Here is a 22,203-nt window from a genome sequence, read left to right as displayed (position 1 = left end):
AATATTCTCTCTCTCTCTCTCCCTTTAAAAAAAAAAAGAAAATTTGGGAACAAGCAATGGAGCCTCAGAAAAACACATAAAAGCCTCCTTATCTAATTGGGACAGAAAGTGAGGATCAAACTTGTAGCAGGGGGCAGCTTAAGGTTAGACCTGGACTTTCCACCACATGTCATGATGAGTCTGGAGCCCAGGGAAGGGTCCCGGATGAGAAGTGGGGAAGGACTGTGGCTGCTTAGGGAAGGAAGGCAGGGTCTGGAGCCAGCAGGGTGGCAGCCACCTCCCTGTCACTCAGTTACTTGGGGAGCATGAGTCCACTCTTGTCAGGGTTGTAGTGTGAGAAGGCGCCACTTCCACACCTGTCTCTGGGCTACCTGCAGAGGCCGGATGTCAGCAACTTCTGTGAGGGGTTTGTGAGGGCCTGAGACTCTTTCCCAGGCAGCACTGGATGGGACCATGGCTTAGATATGGAGAGGAACAAAGTCTTAGGTAGCAGGAGGGTGAGGGAGGGCTCATCCGGTGCCTCCTGGGGACAGGCATTCAGGCAGAGTTAGGGGTGAGCAGCTGCCCTCTGCAGGCAGGAGTACCAGGGCAAGTAGCCATTGGCCATAGAGGTGCTTCCTAAGTTGGCTGCCTGGAAGTACAAACCTGGAAACATCTGTCAGCTGGTGGGACTGAGGGTGCACATTACAGAAGGAGCCGTGCAGACTGAGAATGAGCGGTTCCTCCACTGGCTGGACACTGACATTCATGAGACTTTTCTGGAGCTTTCCACTGCCCCCCTGTATTCACAGCACTTCTGTCTGAATTGTTCATTTCCTTCTGACCTGCTGAGGGGTTTCAGAAAGAGAACCTGTCACACTGCCATGAAAATGCAGAAATACCACAACACTGTTTGGTTAGGAGCCACCATTTCTACTGGGTGTGAGGACTTGTTACATTACAGTTAGCTTGGAAGATTTTTGATTTAATACTGTAACTAAAATGGAAGTCGAATATAAGCAGAAAGGTTCAATCAAACCTGTTGAAATTTTGTTTTGTTCACCTGGCCTTTAGCTGTGGTGTTTATAACTCAAAAATTCCACTGGGGATGGGGATAAAAGGAAATAGCTATGATTTTCCATGCTCGTTTCTTGGAATCCTCAGGACAGCATTCTCGGTGAGTTTTCTTTAACATCGAAGAGTCCACATCAGAGCACAGTTAATTGGTACTTCCTAAGCTCTTTTATTCCTACCTTAATCCTGCCCTATATCCTTCCAAACAGGAGCTAAGAACTTGGGCATTGACACCTTGAAGCTGCAATCTTTAGATTTATTGCTCTCTTTAATATGCAGAGGGAAGCAAGAAGTAGGTTATTAAGACCTGCCTTCTTAGAAGTTCATTTGCTTCCTGAATGTGGGTGTTGGGAGAAACCTCATTCATCCTGACGGAGCCCATTTGGAATGTGCGGTAACTTGGGCATGCCAAGCGGACATGGAATTCTGGACTCTCTATTAAAAATAATTGTGCTAAGCAAATTTCTAGTTTCCGTCATGGGACTGTTTAGTCTTTTTCAGGGTGAAGGTTATTTTTAGCCTCCATTTTTAGTAGTGACATTTGCCTTAAGAAACAAGGAGGCTAAAATTGATAATAATTTTTTACCTATTTGCTTAAACTTTGCTAAGATTTATGCTCAGTTTCTTGTCAGAGTTACTAATGATGTTACAAGGGGGAAAAAAATCCACCATTCTTTTAAAGTGTTTTTCAAGTGAGACATTTCAGTCCCCTCTGGGTAAATTAATGAGAGCTGATCAATGTCAATGTCAGTGCTTATAACTGAAGAACTCCTATGAATTCATTTTCCCTGTTAAACTATAAATTATGCTATGGTTTCCTTTCCACTTCCTGTCCTTGGTTCAAGGAGACAGATTTTATGCCGAAAGGTGTGTATTTCCATTTTATGCTTTTAATACCCGTGAAAGATTAAAACAAAGCAACTTAATTAAACTTCTCACAATGTCACCAGAGTGCACTAGATAATATTCTCTAGGGTACAAGATAGAAGGAATCCCAGAATTATGTGTTCTGGCCCCAAATTAAAGAGGGTATTAAGTTTTAAGTGCAAGATAGAAATGCTTCTCTATTCATTACCCCCGGGGAGGACAAATAATAGAATAATAAACTAGGTGAAAATTCATCCTTTCAAACTGATGCTTCGTTTTTATAGGGAGAAAAAAAATCCATCCATTTTCATGAATTTGGTAGAGCTTTCCAAATCATGAATCAGTGCTATGGGGAACAGTTCAGACCTGTTTTTAAATGCTGCTTGAAAAAAGTGATTATGGGGCGGGGGGCGAGTGGTTTTAAAATCCCGGATAATGGCTGCTTTATAACTGATGCCTCCCCGTTGCTCCAACCTCACAGCTTCTCTTCTCCCCAGGCATGACGGAGATGTTGCGCAAAGTGACCCTGAGCAGAGCAGTCAGAATGATGCAGAATCTCTTTCCTGAGGAGTACAACTTCTATCCTCGCTCATGGATTCTGCCAGAGGAGTTCCAGCTCTTTGTCACTCAGGTAGATGGCACTCCATCCCCGTGACCCTTGAATTAGATCATGCTTGTGACTGTGCCCTGGCTCCTGTGTGCTGGGAGCTGGGCCTCGGGCATTCCAGGAAGCTGATCCTGACAAGGTGTTGGTGACCATCATGGCAACTTGCAGAGTTGTATGGGTGGGGCGACAGGTCCTGACCCCAGGAGACCGGCCCAAGGCAGGTATTGGAGCTGGATCAGAGTCAGGGCACCAGCCAGCCAGTGGGATGGAGCAGGTGGTCGAGCCCACAGCAGGGCCATTTGAGGGGATCCTAGAGGCCGAGCATCTCTGGCTCCCAGCGGTATGAAATGAGGGGGGTCAGGCTCCACTTAAAGCCCAGACAGCAGGTCTGACGACCTGAGGACGAAACCTTTTAAAAGTCCTGTTTTAAATGTGTTCCAGAATTGATTCTCAAATGGCCTGTTCTGTCTCGAAGCAAAATGTTTAAGCGTGAAATACTTTGGCTCTGTCACCACTGAATGTGAAGTAGAAACAGCAGGGGAGCGGAACTCAGAACTGCCATTTGGATTAGTCTTTCAACAGATTCATTTAGGACCATCTCAAAGCCTTTGGCAGGTTCCGTAGTTAATACCATAACTAGGGACTACGGGATAACCATGCAACACGTGCCTATGTGGTCACGAAAAGGCCAATACCATTTAGTGGTCCTACTATGTTCCAGGCATATTGCTAGAAGTTTAACATTATTTCTTTTAATCTTCACAACAATCTTGTGTCATTGGTTTTAGTAATATTACCATTCTATAAATGAGGAAACTGAGACTTTTGAGAAATTAAGTGACCTGCTCTAGAAGTAGGATTTAAATCTAGAGCTGATTCCAAGGCCTATGTTTCATTGTCTAGTGCCTCAAAACTGTTTTGTTTTAATAAAATATGATTACTAAACATGTAAACAGCTTGAAGTAATTTTTAAAAGGAAGCTTTCTATGAGAGGGTGGTCATATGGGTCCTTGCACATTTCTAAAAATCCATCAAGTTTTAACTTAAACTGGGTGCATCTTGCTGGATGCTAATTATGCCTCAATAAAGTTTATTAAAAATACCCACTAGCTGTTCCCCACTTTCACTCTAATTCCTCAGTTTGGGTGGCTCTGCTCACCCTTTTGGCACTAGGTAGAATACCATACTGTTCCTTCCCATCTCTACCACTGTCTCTATATCTAACCGTTCTGCAAGGCCAAATTAAGACAAGATCAACTGTTTTCAAAATCTAAAAGTGAGAGGAGTATGTTCATCATTTCCAAAGTCCCTTTGTACCTCTGCAGTGTACTCCATCAATCCCACTCCCCAGGAGTTTTGCCTGCTCAGGAAATTCATAAATGGAATCATTGTATGTACTCTTTTCTTTTTTTTTCCCTCCTAGAATTATGTTTTTGAGATTCATCTGTGTTTGTTGTATCAGTTGTTTGTATTTGTATTGCTGGTTTTCCATTTTATGAATATACCATAGTTTATTTATCTGTTTAACAATGCATGGGCTTCATGGTTATTTCCAGTTGGGAAATATTACAAATAAAGTTGTCATGATCACGTGTGTAAGTCCTTTTATAGATATATGCTTTCTTTCTTTTGGGTGGGATTTTTGGATCATATGAATATGTATCTGTTTATAAGAAGTCACCAGACTTCATACAAGAAATTCCACAGTGGTTGTAGTTTACATCCTGATGACAGTGTGTAAGACTTGTGGTTGTTCCACATCACTGCCAGTGCTGGGCAGTGTCGGTTTTTTTCATTTGAGATGTTCAGGTAGATGTGTAGTTCCATCTGGGACTATTAGCACATAACACACACACTATAACAACATAATTTGGCCCACTCTCTAACACTTCTGTACCCTTCCTCTTCCTACTCCTTGGTCTCTTTTCTCTATTCTATTGACCTCCCTTAGCCTTTCATGCAAAATCACCCCCTCCCCAGCTTTCTCTTCCTTTTTCCCTCTCTAGCTTCCACATATAACACTTGACCTTCTGAGTTTGGCTTATTTTGCTTAACATGATGGTCTTGAGTTCCATTCATTTTTCTGCAAATGACATGATTTCATTTTTCTTTATGATTGAATAAAAACTTCATTATGTATACATACACCACGTTTTCTTTATCCACTCATCTGTTGATGGATGCCTAGGCTGGTTCCATAGTTTGGCTATTGTGAATTGTGCTGCTATAAACATGGGTATGCATGTATCACTGTAGGACGATGACTTAGTTCTTCAAGACAACCAGAGATATGAAAAATTGTGCTCTATATGTGTAATATGAACTGTAGTGCATTCTGCCGTCATATGTAACAAATTAGAATTTTTAAAAAAGAGAAATAAAAGGCTGAATATCCAAAAAAGATGAATATCTGTTATGCCTGTTATATGTATTTCAAATGTTTAAATATAAATACCAAGGAGCAGATTAGTAGAGTCATATTTGTATAGATAAAACAGGTGTAACCTGTGATGCTTGTTACACCTATTTTTAAAGTGTTTTAGTTTTTGTCCTAGTCCTAGAGTTTAAGATTTACAATAAATCCTTAACTCATCAAACTTACCTTTAAGTGTTTCATATTTCATGCAAAATATAAATGCCCATCAATAGCAAAAAAAAAAAAAAAATGGTGGGTGCTACCAGGGGTTCAACCCCAGGGAATGCCCAGCCCCCTTTATTTTCTATTTTGAGACAGGGTCTCACGAATTTGTTTAAGGCCTCACTATTTGCTGAGGCTGGCCTTGACCTGTTGTCCTCCTGCCTCCCTTCCCCAGTTGCTGGGATTACAGCTGTGTGCTGCCACCACGCCTGGGAAGCAAAATTCTGTTTTCATCCCATCACAAGTGCTCTTGCCATGTGTTTTCCTTGTAACTAACCCCACAATGCATTGTTACTATTTGTGCTTTGAAAAGCTCATCATCTTAAAGAAACAATAACAACAAAAAAACAAGTTTATCTCTCTTTTATACTCGCCATAAATTTAACATTTCCAGCATTTTTTTCATCCTTTTGTGTATCTCTTGGGTTCCATCTGGTACTATTTTCTTTTAGCCAGAAGAATTTCCTTTAACACATTTTTCTTATTGCAGGTCTGCTGATGACAAGTTCCCTCAGCTTTTGTTTGCCTGAAAATGTCTTTATTTTGTCTTCAGTTTTTAAAGTGTTTTGAAATGATTTTAAACTTACAAAAAAGTTACAAAAATAGTCTCAAAGATTATTTTTCCTCCATACCCTTCAGGTAGCATCCCCGATGTTAACATTTTATATAATTACCCAAACTGGGAGATTAACATTGGTATTATGGTATTAAATAATCTACCCATCTTATTTAAATTTATCCTACTGTCCTGCCCAGTTCCTTTGCTGGTACAAGATCCACTCCACAATTCCTGATTGCATTTGGTCGTTATTTCTCCTCAATCTCTGCCGTTCCCTTAAATTCCTCAGTCTGTCTATTGAAGAGGATTACCAGTTATTTTTCTTTTTAAAGGATTGCCTGCAATTTACTTTTCTCTGATTTTTCTCATGATTAGGTTTAGATCACACATTTTTTGGCAAAAATATCACAAAAGTGTTTTGGTGACCTCTGTGCAGCCTATCAGGAGGTACCTGGGGTCAATGCCATCTTCCTGGTGCTGTTAACACTGGTGTTAAAGTAGAGTCTGCTAGATTTCTCTGCTATAAAGTTCCCATCGTTTGTACCTTTGTAATCATTATTTGTCTTACAGGGAGATATTTTTAGACTGCACAGATAGCCTGTCTCAAACCTTTTTTGAAAGGTTTTTAAAAGATAGTTCTATTGAGATATAAATGACATTCAATAAACTGAAGATGTTTAAAATAGGCAATCTGATACCTTCTGATATATGTGCTCACCATTGCAATCAAGATAGTGAGCCTCTCATCGCCCCAAATGTTTCCTCCCATTCTGTGTAACCCCTCCTTTCTTCCCCTTTCTTGCCTCTTCCCCACCATCATTAGGTAACCATGGATCTTCTTTCTGTCAATTTTACTTTACACTTTCTAGAATGTTATATAAATGGACTCATATGGCAGGGTTTTTTTTTCTCTCTCTCTCTTGATCTGTCTTCTTTCACTCAGTGTAATTATTTTGAGGTTCCTTCTTGTAGCATGCATCAATAATTCACTCTTGATTTCTGAGTAGTCAATCAAATGTTATGCCATAGTTTGTTTATGCTTTTACCTACACCTGGACTTTTGGGTTGATTCTACTATTGGAATTGGCTGCTTGGCTATTTGTATTTGGCTATTACAAATAAAAATACTGTGAACATCTGTGTATAAATCTTTGCATGGACCTGTTCTCATTTCTTTGGGGATTAATGCTTAGGAACAGAATGGCTGGATCATATAGTAGCTGAATATTTAATTTGAAAGAAAGTCTCTATTCTCTTCCAAAGTGGTTGTGCCATTTTATATGTGGTGATCTTTGATTTCAATTTGCTTTTTCCCTAATGACAAATGATGTTGAGCATTTTTCCATGCATTTATTTGACATCCAGATCTATTATTTGTTCACACATTTGACCTATTTTTTTAAAAAATTGAGTTTTGAGGTTTCTTAATATATCTTAATACAGGTGCTTATCAGATATACTAATTATGAATATTTTCTTCCAATTCATGTTTTGTCTTTGCATTCTCTAAACAGTACCTTTTGAAAAACATATTTGTGACTTTGATAAAGTCCAATTTATTGATTTTTTTCTTTTATGTATTACATTTCTTGTGTCACATACCGGAATCTTTATCTAACCTGAGCTCACAAATATATTCTCCTATATTTTTGTCCAGAAATTTTAGGGTTGAAATTTAGGTCTATGACTCATTTGGAGTTAATTTTTGTGTGTGGTGTGAGGTATGGGCTGAAGTCTACTTTTTTGCAAATAATATCTGTTTCAGAAATATTTGTTTGAGTGAGAACATTAACCATTCTCCTTAAAATTACCTTTGCACCTATCATGAAAATAGTTGTCCAAGTATGTGAGGATTTATTTCTGAATTCTCTGTTATATTTCCGAGATCTATTTGTCTTCATGTCAAAGCTTTTCTCTTTAATTACTATAGATTTATAATAAGGTAGTCTAAGTCCAACTTTCTTCTTCTTCCAGGTGTTTTGGCTGTTAGGGTTCTTTCACCTGCTGATTGAAAATTAAAATGAACTTTGCTAATTTCTAAAAAAGCCTGCTTGGATTCTGAGTGGGAGTGTGTTGAATTGGTATATCAGTTTGAGTAGAACTGATATCTTAACCACCCTAAATCTTCTGTCCCGTGAATGTGCTGTATCTCCCCTTTTATGTAGGTCTTCTTTAGTTTTCTTGAGCAATTAATTTTAGTACATAGATCTTTCACATATTTTGTCAGATTTATTCCTATTTCAAATTAACATATTGGCAATGCTTTATTCTTAAACTTCAATTTCTACTTGTTCATTGTGAAGATATATAAATATAACTGAGTTTCTTTTTAAAATTTTGATCTTACATCCTGCAGTCTTGCTAAACTTACTTCATAGTTCTAGTAGCTTATTTTGTAGAACCTATGGATTTTATTTCTATATAGGCTATTATGTCTCTTGTGATGGTTTTATGCCTTACCTTCCTTCATTTCTTTTTCTTGTCTGATTTCATTGGCTAGAACCTCTATACAATGTTGAATAGAAATGCGGTAAGCAGACATCTGGACTTATTTCTGATCTTAGTGATTAAAGACTAAATCTGTTTTCCTAAGTGTGGGTATTGTAGTTTTCCTGCAGATGATTTTAGGTTGTTGAAATTTGTTCTGTTTCTTGTTTATATGGACTTTGTTTTGTTTTTAATTAGGAATGAAAGTTAGATTTTGTTATATACTTTTCCTGACTCTATTGAGATGACCGTAAGGCTCTTAATTTTTAGTTAGTTAATGTGCTGAATTATATTGATTCATTTTTTAAGTATTAAATCTCATTTCTTAAGCTAAATACCATTTGGGATAATTCCTTTTATATGTTGTTGGATTTGACTTACTACAGATTTCTTCACAATGTTTATATCTGTATTTATGAGGAATATTGGTTTAGAGTTTCTCTCTCTAAGTATCTTTGGTTCTGTTATTGGGGGTGATGCTGGTCACAGAGAATGAGTTGTGAAGTAGTCCCTACTTATAAATTTTCTTTCTTAAATGTTTGGTAAAATTTAATAGTAAAGTAATATTGGCCTAGAGCTTTCTTTATAGGAAGGTTTTAATTACAAATTGATTTCTTTTACAAATATATTCAATTATCTGTTTCTTCTTAAATGAGCTTTGGTAGTTTGTATCTTTCAAGAAATTAGTCCCCCCCCCCCGCCTTTTTTTTTTTTTAAGTTGTTGCTTTCTTGGCATGAAACCATTCAGAGTATTACCTTTTATCCTTTTTCTTTGTTTGTTGGCAGTGCTAGGGATTAAACCCAGGGCCTCGTGCAAGCCAGACAAGCACTCTCCTGCTAAGCTATATCCTAGCCTTCCTCTCTCCTTTTAACATCTGCACTCTTCTCTCTCACATTTGCAATCTGTTCTTCTCTCACCCCCATCGGTATGGGTAGAAGTTTATCAATGTATTGATTTCCTTTTTTGGATTAATAGCTGTAATTCTTTTTGTTTAGTTATCCTTTAGGATTTATAGTACCCATCTTTAATTTATCACAATCTGCCTTTCAGTAATATTATGCTGCTTCACTCATAGTAGGAGAACTTATACTACACCTTGCTTTAATGCTCTTGTTTTTCATACACTTTATATTTACATGTGCTATAAAGCCTTCATTACATTGTTACTATTTTTAAACAAATCAATTGTATATTAAAGAAATGTAAATAACAGGAAGAAAAATATCTTGTATATTTCCTTACGTAGTTACCACTTCCAATGTTCTTTATTCCTTTGTATGGAAGCACATTCCTGTTTAGTCCAATTTCTCTTTTGTCCAAAGAACTTCCTTTGTCATTTCATGTAGGGAGAATCTTTTGGTGATGAATTCTTTCAATTTTTACATTTCATTTTTAAAATTGGTGCACTATGGTTGTAATAATGGTGGGATTTGTTGTCATACGTTAGTGCATGCACACAATATAACAAAGTAATTTAGCCAGTGTCCCTCCTCAGCATTCCCACCCCCCCACCCCTCCTCCTACTCCCTTTCCTCTCCTGACCCCTCCTTGGCTTTTCACGCCATCACTCCATACTTTTCTTTTCCTTATTCCTCTCTAGCTTCTTCATATGAGAGAAAACATACAACCCTTGATCTGAGTTTGGCTTAACATGATGGTCTCAAGTTCCATCCATTTCCTGCAAATGACATGATTTCATTTTAATTATGACTGAATAAAACTCTATTGTCTATATCAGCACATTTTCTTTATCTCTTCATCTGTTGATGGACACCCATGCTGGTTCCATAGTTTGGCCGTTGTGATTGTGCTGCTATAAACATGGGTGTGCATGTATCACTGACTTTAACTCTTCAAGGTCATTACTGAGAAGTGGTATGGCTGGGTCATATGGTGGTTCCACACCTAGTCTTTTGAGGAACCTCCATACTGATTTCCACAGTGGTTATACCATACAATCCCACCAACAGTATAAAAATGTTCCTTTTTTCTCCACATCCTCTCCAGCATTTATTATTGTTTATATTCTTGATGACTGCCATTCTGACAAGTATGAGGTGAAATCTTAGTGTAGTTTTGATTTGCATTTCCCTAATTGCTAATAATGTTGAACACTTTTTCATACATTAGTTGGCCATTTGTATTTCTTCTTTTGAGAGGTGTCTGTTTAATGCATTTGCCCATTTATTAACTGGGTTACCTGGGGGGGGGTTGGTGTACAGTTTTTTGAGTTCTTCATATATTTTAGACATTAATCCTCTGTCAGAAGAGTAGCTAGCACAGATTTTTTTCTCCCATTCTGTGGGTTCTTTTGTCACATTCTTGGTTCCTTTGCTATGCAGAAGCTTTTGAATTTGATGCCATCCTATTTATTAACTCTTGGAATTATTTCCTGAGATTTAGGGGTCCATTGAGAAGGTCATTACCTGAACCTATATGCTGAAATATTCATTTTTTTTCTAGAAGTTGCATAGTTTCTACATAATTCCTAGGTCTTTGATCCATTTTGAGTTGATTTTTGTGCAGGGCGAAAGATAGCGATCCAGTTTCATTCTTCTACATATGGATAATCAGTTTCCCCAGCACCATTTCTTTTTTAAAAATATTTTTTAGTTGTCAGTGGACTTTATTTATTCATATATGGTGCTGACATTCAAACCCAGTGCCTCACACATGCTAGGCAAGTGCTCTACCACTGAGCCAGGACCGCAGCCCTCCAGCACCATTTCTTAAAGTGACTGTCTTTTCTCCAATGTTCAACTTTTGTATTTTTCACAATTTATTCAACCTTTTATTTGGATGCTACTTTCTCTAGGTACTGAATTTTAGGTTTGCATTTTTTAAAATTCCTTTTTTGTCTCCTTGTATATATTTCTTCTGACAAGAAATCTGTTTTCACCCTTATCTTTGATCTTCTGTGTAGAACATATGCCTTTTTCTCTATCTGTTGTAATTTCTCTTTGCCATTGAACAACGTTATTATAAACTGTCTCAGCATAATTTCCCCCCATGTTTCTTGTACTTGGAATTCATGGAGCTTTGGATCTTTTAGTTTTTTAATTTTCATAAAATTTGAAAAAATATCTGCCCATTATTTCTTCAGATATGTTTTCCTACACCTCTTCTCATTTGGGTACTTCGGTTACACACACATGAGGCCATTTGAAGTTGTCCCACAGTTTATTGATGCTCTGTTCATATTTTTTAAATTCTATCTCATTTGTCTTCAAGTTTGCTAATTTTTTATTTACTACATAATAAACTTCTTTCAATTCCATTCTATCTACTTTTGGATCTCACACATTGTAGTTTTTATTTCTAAAGGTTAGATTTGGACCTTCTTGGTGTACTTCATACTTCTACTTACCTTTCTGAACATATGGAGTGCCTTAAAAAATCACTGTCTTAATGTCGTTGTCTACTGATTCTGGCTGTGCCCATTCTAAGTTGGTTTTAACTTTTTTCTTCATTTTGGCTTGTAGTACCATGCTCTTTTTCATCCCTGACATTTTTATCTGGATGGCAGACATAGAGAATTCTATCTTATTTGAGTGTTGGCTAATTTTGTATTCCCACACATATCCTTGAACTTAGTTATGGGATCCAGGTAGGTTACTTGGAAATAAATTTCAGGTCTTATTTCTGAGATTTGTTAGGCAGGGCTTCAGCAGTGCCCAGTCTAAGGCAAATTCTTCCTCACTGCTGTGGCAAGACTCCCTTGTGTAATGTACCCAACCTCCATGAATCATGACGTGCTCCAGTCCAGCTGGTGAGAACAGGCACTATTCCTGGCCCTGTCTGGCCCCGGGCGCTGCTTCCTCTAGTCCTTTTGGGTGGTTCTTTCTTTGGCCTCAGATGGTTTCTGCACATGTGTGCACTGATCTGTACTTGGCACCTTGGTCAAGGTGCCAGCATGGTTGGGTCCTGGTGAGGGCTCTTTTCCCAGTCTACATGTGGTAGTTGTTATGGTTCGGATGTGAGGTGTCCCTGCAAAGCTCACGTCTGAGACAATGCAAGGTTTGGAGGAGAAATGATTGGGTTATAACCTTAACCTAATCAGAGGATTAATCCCTGATGGGATTAACCGAGTGGTAACTGGAAGCAGGTGGGGCATGGCTGGAGGAGGTGGTTCACTGGGGGCGTGGCTCTGGGGTATATGTTTTGTATATGGAGAGTAGAGTCTCTCTCCCTCTCTGCTTCCTGAGCATCATGTGAGCTGCTTCCTTCTGCCACACTCTTCTGCCATGATGTTCAGCCTCACCTTGAGGAATGGAGCCCTCCATCTACAGATTCAGACCTCTGAAACTGTGAACCCCTAAATAAACTTTTCCTCTTCTATAGTTGTTCTGGTTGGGTCCTTTTATTCACAGTGGCAAAAGAAAAAAAAAGCATACACACAAAAAACTGACTAAGATGGTAGTTTTCTTATAAACTCACATGGTGGGAAGAAAAAGGGCTAGCACTTCTCCTTAGGAGGACACTAGTCCCTTCATGGAAGCTCCATCTTCATTACCTTCCAAAGGTTCTACCTCCTAATACCACCCCACTAGGGGTTAAGGTTTCAATATATGAATTTGGGGGCAGGAGAACAAACATGCAGTCCATACCAATTGACTACTTAAAATCTTGAGCTACCCTAGTAGCGTTCTTCATTTATTCTTGGAGAAGGAAACTGAGGCCTAGAGAGAAGTTAAGAAGTTTGGCTAAATAACACAGCTCGGAAGGCTGTCTGCAGAGCCAGTACTTTCACCTTCTGTGCAATGATATGGGAAGATATTTGAAAAATGTGCATAGAAGTACAGAAATCTTCCAGAGAAAGGAGTAAAGCTTTGCTGGTGACAAGGGAACAGGGGTGGGGAGGCTGAGGGCATTTAGAGTAAAGAGAGAGAGAGGGCTTCCTGGGGTAGAGGTGACACTTGATCTGATTTTGAAGTAAGTTGATGAGTTTGGGTGACATACCAGCCTCAGAAGAGTATTCCAGTCCAAACCAATGTGTGTGCAAAGACATGTCATCATGAAATAGTATGGCGTATTGGAGTGACGAGCTGTGTGGTACTACTGGGGTTTAAAAGAAGAGGATCTGACATTAGATGGAGAGCGAGAACTAGAGGCCAGGTCGTGGAGGGCCTTGCACACCAGGTGGAGGAGCTTAGCAAGGGCAAGCCATGGTAATCTGTTGGCAGAGAGTACAGTAGATGGGGGAGGGGAGAGGAGTGAGACCTATTAGAATGTTCTAGTCATCTAGGAAAAGTGCTGGAGGTTGTACAGAGGCATCAAGGCAGGGGTCTTATGCAGAGGAGGGCCAGACGCATGGAATAGGAGGAGGGGACATATTGAGTTGGGGAATGAGGAAGAAGGCAGAATGGGCACTTCAGGAATCTGGAGGGATGCTATTTGCCAAGATGGGATGCCCAAGAGGAGCAGCAGGTTTAGTGCAGAAGATGGAAAGTTAGCTGCTCAGGGCTGCGCAAGTGCTGGTGGTGAACCTGTAGACTGACGTGAACCACTCAGGGGCCTCTTTTCTCATCAGTAAAAGGAGGAGAGTGGGTTAGGTGATCCTTCAGGCCGGTCTCCTCCTGTCTCAGCATACCAAAGTCCCTGTGATTGATGCGGAAAGTACTTAGGACTGAATAATTCTCAATACAAGGGAGAATTTCTTTGTTCATAAATGTATTGATTTGGAATCTGCTGACTTAAGGCCTGGCACTTGCAGAATGAGATGATAAAATCCCTACAGTTGTCATTTGCTAGAGAACACTGGCTCAATCACTACTCCTTATGGGATCTTGGGCAAGTCCCTTCTTCCAGTCCCACCTCTTCATCTCCTAAATGGGAAAATATTTTAGACGTCTTCCCATGCTGACGGCACATAGGATACCATGGCATGAGTGTATTGTAACTTTTAGTGATTTTCCGGCTGATGGACACTTAGGGAATTCTCATATTTTTTTTTTTAACATTTTTTTAGTTGTAGATGGACACAGTATCTTTGTTTTATTTATTTATTTTTTAATGTGCTGAGGATTGAACCCAATGCTTCATGCATGTGAGGCAAGCGCTCAACCTCTGAGCCACAACTCCAGCCAAGGGACACTCTCATGGAGTGTTTTTATACACCTGTGCCCACTTTCCTTCGGATAGACACCTCAAAGTGGAATTGCTGTACTGAAGGATGGCGTTTACATTTTTGACAGGTAAAACCCAAAGCTTTGTGAGAGATATGCACTCAGGGGAGCAGACGGTGTCTTGACAAAGCCTTAGAAGTAAGCTCTGGCGGGGCGGTGGGGGGAGGTGGGTGGCAGGCTTTGCTTTGCGATTCCTGCAAGAACTGGAAGAGGTGGGAGTTGCTGTAAAAACAATCGAAAACCAACCCTTTGTAGGTTATTTTTCACACTAATTAGGACAAAACTTATTAAAGAAAGGGAGAGACCTACATTTGCTTGCTGTCCATTTGCAAAATCGGTACACAAATATGATCAGTAGGTGGCACCAGGCGGAAGCAAGTAGGATTCTCAGTGGAAATTTTTGTGAAGACTAGGGGAAGATGCAGGCTTTCTTTCCAATTTTAGCAGATGGCCAATAAAAAAAAAATTCTTGGAGTTTATTTTGCATATGGTCTTCCATCTGGGTATTTGAGAAAAGTACAGTTTTGTTATCAAAACAGTATTTATTATGGTGAAAGAGTTTGTATTTCTCAGCAGAAGAATTTTTCAGCGAATAAAGCCAAAAACCTGTTCAATAATGTTTTGCAGTTTCTTGGAGGGACCCAGAAAGCATGGGCTCTTCCATTTTCCTCTCCAGTTACCATCCTAAGTTAGCTTTTATCGATTCAGCTCCTCAAGGCTGAAGAAAGTGCATTATTTGCAAAACCCCCAGAGAACAATGTTCTCCACTGGGTTTGGGAACTAGGAAAATGTGGAGTTATAAGTGGGTCAGATTTAAAACAGAAAGAAAACCCACAATATGAAGTCCACGTTCTTTGTATTGATTCCGCATTTGCCAAATAACCTTCCAGTGAGTGGATCACTCCCTTTTATTTCTTTTCATGGAGACAGTGTGCAGATTTGGCTGACTGGGGCTCACCCAGTGATCGATCCCAAAGAAGAAGCTGAAACTCCTTCACGCACCTTCTAGAGGCGTTGCTCACGTCCTTTGCATTTGGGGGGACCTTCCATGCTTGATTGACACCTTCGTGACTTTGGGCATCAGCTGCACCATGGCCTCTGTCTGCTCTGCCTGCCCCTTGGCCTGGAGCTCTCGCCCTCCTCCTGTGTGTCCACCTTCCCTCCCACCTCTTCCCCCAACCAGTGGCACCAGTTTCTCAGACCCCGGCTTAGCTTTACAGTCTCTATAAAGCCTGCTCCGCCACCCATGTCTGGAGAAGTCCTCTTGTTGCTTTTCTCCCTTCCTGGTGCTCATCCTTATCCCACTATCTAGAGACCCCACATCTAGTTCCCTTCTCTTCAACGGTGAGTTCCACAAAGGCAGTCACAGGATGGAGCTTATTCGCCAGTGCATCCCCAATGCCTTTTGCAGTGCCTGGCACGTAGTAGGAACTCAGTATATTTGCCTCATTGAATTGCAAATTAGTACGCAGATGCTATGCTTTAAAATCTTTGTCTCCTGGGAGATTAGTCATCAAAGCAAGCTTCTCTGAAGCCAAGGGATCAGCATGACCCAGGCTGCCACTCTACAAAAGTACGGGCCAGACTTGGGCCAGGAGAGGCTTACCAAAGTGATGCCGCCCAGTGAGAGCTCCAGGTGGTCGCCGGCCAACCTGTCCCTCTTGGTGCCCCTACCTCCTCCCAGACACAGGGCTGACAATACATCAGCAGCAAGTCTGAGGGCTGGATCGGAGAGTGGGATGGCTTCTGCTTGAGGTGCACCTCATCCCTGGAGGCTCCCGGCTGTGGCCCAGGGATCTGGTGCATGCCTAGTAAAAGATGGAGTAAGAGGAGTCTGGCTGTCACAAGGAGGCAGATGACTCAAAGCCTGGCAGAGACACTATATAGGAGCCGTGGTTTCACCTCTCCATCTGCTTCAAGTTTTCTTTCCTTTGTTGCTAAAAATAGAACCTACCTCCTGCTGAGATATAGCATGCTGTTCTGTGCCCCTTGCTCACCAGCTGGTTCATTTCCTGGGAAGATGACATCATCTGAAACTCAAGTTACTGCTCCTCTCTGGAAAGACACACTCAGGTCCTGTGCATTAGCCCAAGTGACAACTGGCATCTGCGCAGTGCCTCGCAGCTTACCAAGTGCTTGTTGTGAGCTGGTCTCTTCTTCGTCACTCAGTGTGGGCACTGTCTTCATCTATAATTTACAGATGGGGTCCAGAGTCACAGGCACTTGCCTAAGTGACTGCCAGTTTGCTGACATCCTCCTTTGGGGAGGGAAGTCATCTCCTGAGACTCACTGGACGCTAAGTGCTAGGGATACCAAATAGGTTAGCAACGTCCTTGCCCTCCAGTTTCTGGGATGGAAGGGCGACCATTCATTCTTTCATTCACTATGGCATTGAGAGGCTCCAGATCCTGTATATTTCCCCTAAATTCCCATTCATTTTTTAATATTTATTTTTTTTTAGTTTTAAGTGGACACAATATCTTTATTTTACTTTTACGTGGTGCTGAGCATCAAACCCAGTGCCTCACGCATGCTAGGTAAGTGTGCTATCACTTGAGCCACATCCCCAGCCCTACTAAATCCCATTCTTATTCTTCACCCTGTTGAGGAGGAAACTGAATTTCTGAAGGTTGAGTAACTTCTCAGAGTCCTGTGGCTCATGGTCTCATGTCTCCAGGATTGGAACCCACACCTTCTGACTCTGGTACAATTTCCTTTGGCAGCATCAGACATTTACTGAATGCTCTACAGGTCCGGCACTGGTAGGTTGGGGAATCAAAGACAAAGGAGAAAGTCTCTGCTTCCCAGGATGATTACTGCCAAGCAGAGGAGAGAGAGGGTCCAGAGGAGATGAGGGTACAGACTGTGATGGAGTTAAGCACAGGTGCTGTGGGAGCCAGAGTCGCATCAAGGGGGAAGGTGGTGGGAAGATAGAGAAGTTGGAGAATGCTCCCATGCAGTCGTTTATTGTGGAATAAAACACGGAGCAAGAGTCAGGAGGCCGGGCTTCAAATCCTGGCTCACCTTTCCACGAACCGCTGGATACCAGCCGCTCCACCCTCTCCCACTGCTCCCAGAGGCTTTAGGAGAGGATGGTAGAGCATCACTCAGGTGCCTGCCTTCTACTCTTTTGTAATTCTCTGGGTTTGGCTCTCTTGGACTTTCATAAAACTCCCCTCTGGAGTTGAAATTCTCTGCAAATTTCTGTTGTAAGTTTATGGTCAAGTTGGAGCACAAAAGGCCTTATGTAATCAATCATCCTTTTTTCTAACTCCGGGGTCACTGTGGCGTGGGGCTTAGTGCAGTGCTGGTAATGGAGGCTGCAGCCCATCTCACCCGAAAGTGCACTCTGGCTGGCTGTGTGACCAGGGTCCACCCTTTTCACCTCTGTTCCACCCACTTCTGGGTGAGTAACCGACTCTGTGTCTGCACAGCTCTTGCCGTCATTCCTGCTGTATGATTGGCTGAAGCCAGCAGATACTGGCTAAGCCAAGGCATTCTTCCTGTTGGTTCCTCCAAAGGCCATTCAGAAAGATTCACGGCTACTGAGGGTCACACCTTCTTGACAGGTACCCACACCACCATTTCCTTTCCTGGGGATACCCTTCCTGCACCTCTCTGCCAGACAAATGCTTATTCAGTTTCTTCATATTGGACTTGATGTCACCAAGTCGATAAAGGCTTTTATTTTGGGGAGTACTGGGGACGGAACCTGGGGCCTCAGGCAAGCACTCTGCCGTTTAACTGGAGACCTTTTCTGACACCTCCCTCCCATACCACCTCCTAGTCTCCTGTCATCTTGGCCCTTGGACAGTGGACCACTCTGTTCTCTTGGTCTTCTTTAATTATAGACCCCCCAAACATTGTACTTGCCATGTTCCACGTTGAGAGAGAGTGAGCCCAGGGATTGGGGTCAATATACATGTAGGTTCAAATCTTTTCTTTATTACTTTCTAAGTGTGAACCTATATAACAGTTACTTAATTATACTGAGCCTTGATTTCCTCATCTGTAGCTCCATCGGGTTGCTATATGAATCAAAGTGTATCATTCCTGCTCCCAGCGAAGTACATTTACTTCTTTTCCCTGACAAATTAGGGACCCTGAGGAAGCTGTCTCCCAGTGACAAACAAAAAGGGGACCTCAGGCATGTGTATGAAATGCAAGAATACTGGAAAAAGGTTTTGCAGTATTAAATGGAAATTTAAGCTAGAGTTAAGAATGCTCAGAATTCTGGATATTTCTGGCTTTTTGAAGGTATGGAAAGGGATTTATTTGAATTTTTAATAAAAATCTAATCTTGAGACTGATTATCTCATTATTTGATGACAGATCATTCAAGAGGGAAAAGGAGGGAAGACTTCATTTTGACCAAACTACATCCTGTTTAGGCTTAACTTGGTTTAGATTTTTCTCCTTGCAGTGATAGCCCTATACAATAATACCGCTAATAGCAAGAGCTTTATTGTTTAATTTTCTAAACTTTGTTTTGCCCTCAAATACATTTAGTGTTTTAAATCACAATTATTATAATTTTGCTTCTTTGCAGCATCGATTTATTATGTGGAATGCTGAGATAAGTGTGATCATTAAAGGCCGCTGCCTCTCTCTCTCCCCCTTCTCTTAATAGCAAGCTTTTAAAAAGAAAAAGTGAAAGCGGTAAACATTTTTTTTTTCCGGGAGAGACTATTTTAAAGGTCAAGAAAACTCTGCTTCCCTAAAGCAAGTGAAAGGTCGTCTTCTACCCTTCAATTTTTGTCCTTTTCATTTCATTTTGCGAAAAGTCCTTAGTGATGTCGCCTGAGTCACTTGAGTAGAGACGTCTCATTTTCTACAAGATAATAGTGGAGCCAATCTTGACTTCAGTGCCTGTTTCAATGGGAAATTATGAAAATTGCTCCACTGGTACCTTCTTTCCTCTTCTCCAAGGAAATGAAGAAATCTCTCTGACTCTGTTTCTTGTTCAACTTCTTTTCTGCGTAATTGCGCCTTGGGGTTCTAATGAAAGGAGAAGCAGAGAGAGATTTGGATTTAGAAAGGTGGCATAATCAGAATTTCTGTCCTCGTTAATGACAGTCTTCTCCTGTCCTTTTCTCCCTCCCAAATGTGCACTCCCTTCTCCTACCTCCTGAAGTAACCCCGTGCATTTTCTAGAAGCATTAGAAGAATAAGATAAAAGGATTTGTTTGGCTAGAATGGATTTATAACAGGGCTTCTCTATACTTTGGGGCCTAATAGTCCATTTCCATTTTCTTCTAACTTTTCATTTTGACATAATCTCAGAATTACTAAAAAAAAAATCCTAAGAGCAATACAAATAATTTCTACATACCCTTCACTCAATGCTGAATGTTAACATTTAGCCACACTTGCCCTCTCTCTCCCACGTTCTTTCTCTTCTAAACACTTCTATGAGTATTTTCATAACCACAGTGTAACTACCAAAATCATGAACTTAACACTAATCCAGTATCTAATCTAGTCATACTTGTAATTTATTCCATTTTTTAATGATTACTTTTATTGTCCATTTATTTTGGTTATCAAAAAACACACACACTAGTTATTGGAGCATGTGTGTACACCATATGGTCTGGCCAGAACCTATGAATACACTGTATTCACTTTTTCTTATTTAATTCTTACATTAAACCTATAAAATAGATACTCTTATTATTTCCATTATTAAATGAAGAAAATGAGATTTGAAGGGTTCAGAGTTCCAGTCATTGCTCCAGCTCTTTTCCCTCCCTGGGTACTTTCTAGTTTTATGAAATAGACACCAAAATGTGCGCACATACATACATATGTACATATATATATATATATATATATATATATATATATGTGTGTGTGTGTGTGTGTGTGTGTCCTCTATTTTCTCTGTAGTATATGTAGTGTATGTATTATATGTGTGTGCATGACTTGCCTGACACCAAAAGCCATGTGCTTTTAGCACTCATGTAAACTGAAACCTCTGAAACTCAAAGAAATGACAATAAAACTCTGGTTTGGAGAACATTTTGGCAAGTTCTGGGTCTAGAGAGAATAATCTTGGAAACAAGATAAATTCAACAAGATAAAAGTAAACATGTATCATATGGAATATTCAAATGCACACTGAAGTTGTCCCTCCATTGGATGCACTTATTAATCCAGCTAACAGTATTACATGGGCATGTTTGTTTTCATAGCAGCATAATTAATGCCACTGTGTGTCCATTCTGTGTGCAGAGTTTAGAAAACATGTTCTGTGATCAATATATAGCAACTATTCTCATTTGTACATTGTAGAATCGGTCACAGTCAACTATTGTTGTATAAAAGCAGCCATTGATGATATGTAAGTACGGCTGTGTTCCAATAAAACTTTATTTATAAAACGGCCACAGTAGACTTGGACCATGGTCCAAAGCTTGCCAACCCCTCTATTAGATGGCTAAAATAATTTCATTTATGGAGGAGACTTTAGAAGAGTGCTATGATTTCAAGGAAGGAAAAAAATAATAATCATATTTAAATTTTTAGCAATATCTGAATCTCAGTTTTATACTAGGGGGGAGCTGCCACATTTTTAATATTCACTGTCAGTTGTATTAAATGATGATTAAGAGAAAAGGGACTTATATTAAATGATAAAAGTAATTTAAAAGGAAGAATGTGTTAGCTATCAGGTTAACTAACCATTGGGAGGCACTTCACAGGCAATATTAGTACACAAACTAATGTTTTAAAAGAACCCAGAATCAAGCTTGGTTCTGATCTAGACACCTTTAATAACCACATGTTGTACAACTCTCAAAGGAGAACAGCAAAGATAAAAAGACTGGAAAGGAAAGAAGCACAGATTAGAGCACAGAATTTATTTAGTTTATGGGGCAATTATGTGACTATTTATGTTTCTCTAGAGTAGCCACCTCTAGTGATAGCAAAGAAGAAAATAGGCAGATTTAGATTTTATAGATTTAGATTTTTAATCATCTGAATCACAGAATGTATACATACAACCTTTTAAAATTAGTCACAGTTCTGTTACTTTCTAGTTTTATGAAATAGATGCCAAAATGTGTATACACATAACATACATATGTATACCTATATATATGTTCTCTATTTTCTGTATCATATAAATAGTGTCTGTATTATATATGTGTGCATGTATATGTGTTGTTCAGGTGTAATATATATAGGTCTGTAGTGTTTATATGGTAAATGTGATGTTTATGTACACATTTGTATTATTTACATATTTTATTTATATGTATATAGTATATACATCGAGAAAATAGAGATCAATAATGTATAGATAACCACCTGAAACTCACTATTTCCCCTTTTCTAATTAATCATTATCTGTGGGAATATACGTCCTGTGATATTGTTACTTCCCAAGTTCCACCTCTAGTTTTAACCTCTCATAATGAGTCCTGCCTGAGTCAGTTGTCATTACCATGGTTGCCAGGAGGTCTTTGTTGGACTCCATCACGCCTTTATGCTTCTCTGCTGAATTTCTGCAAGCAAGAACTTTGCTGTCTCGTTTATTTATCTCTGTATGTATGCATGCATCTCAATGTCCACTCGAGGACTCTGGGTCTATTTCTGGGTTATGATTTTTTACTAATTCTCCACTATCACCATGTACTTTGATGCTCAAAGTATCCAAGGTTTGGCCACTGGAGCCCTGAACCCTTTTACGGGTCTCTATTATTCTTTGAGCATTCTCTTCCTATTCCACAGCTAGGTGTTTCAGGCTTTTCTTACACTTTGCCTGCCCCAGCCCTGGAGTCAGCTAATTCTCCCAAAGGCCCGAGTTTCTTTCCCTGGATGCTAGAGGTGCTCACTGCTACTAGGGTGCCTGCATGCCAC

General features: G+C 40.0%; 1 protein-coding gene across 1 annotated transcript in view; it reads left to right on the top strand.

Annotated features, from left to right (window-relative positions):
* The window catches only part of Ttll11 (tubulin tyrosine ligase like 11), a 228,989-nt gene that overhangs the window by 48,910 nt on the left and 157,876 nt on the right, over nucleotides 1–22,203 (top strand). The window contains exon 3 of the mRNA XM_027935834.2: nucleotides 2,418–2,551. Coding sequence (XP_027791635.2) covers nucleotides 2,418–2,551 — 134 coding nt within the window. The remainder of the gene's footprint in view (nucleotides 1–2,417; nucleotides 2,552–22,203) is intronic.

The sequence above is a fragment of the Marmota flaviventris genome, chromosome 13 (assembly GCF_047511675.1).
Source record: "Marmota flaviventris isolate mMarFla1 chromosome 13, mMarFla1.hap1, whole genome shotgun sequence".
NCBI classification, from domain to species: Eukaryota; Metazoa; Chordata; class Mammalia; order Rodentia; family Sciuridae; genus Marmota; species Marmota flaviventris.
The sequence above is the reverse complement of the archived record's forward strand: the minus strand, read 5'-3'. Positions and strand labels throughout refer to the sequence as shown.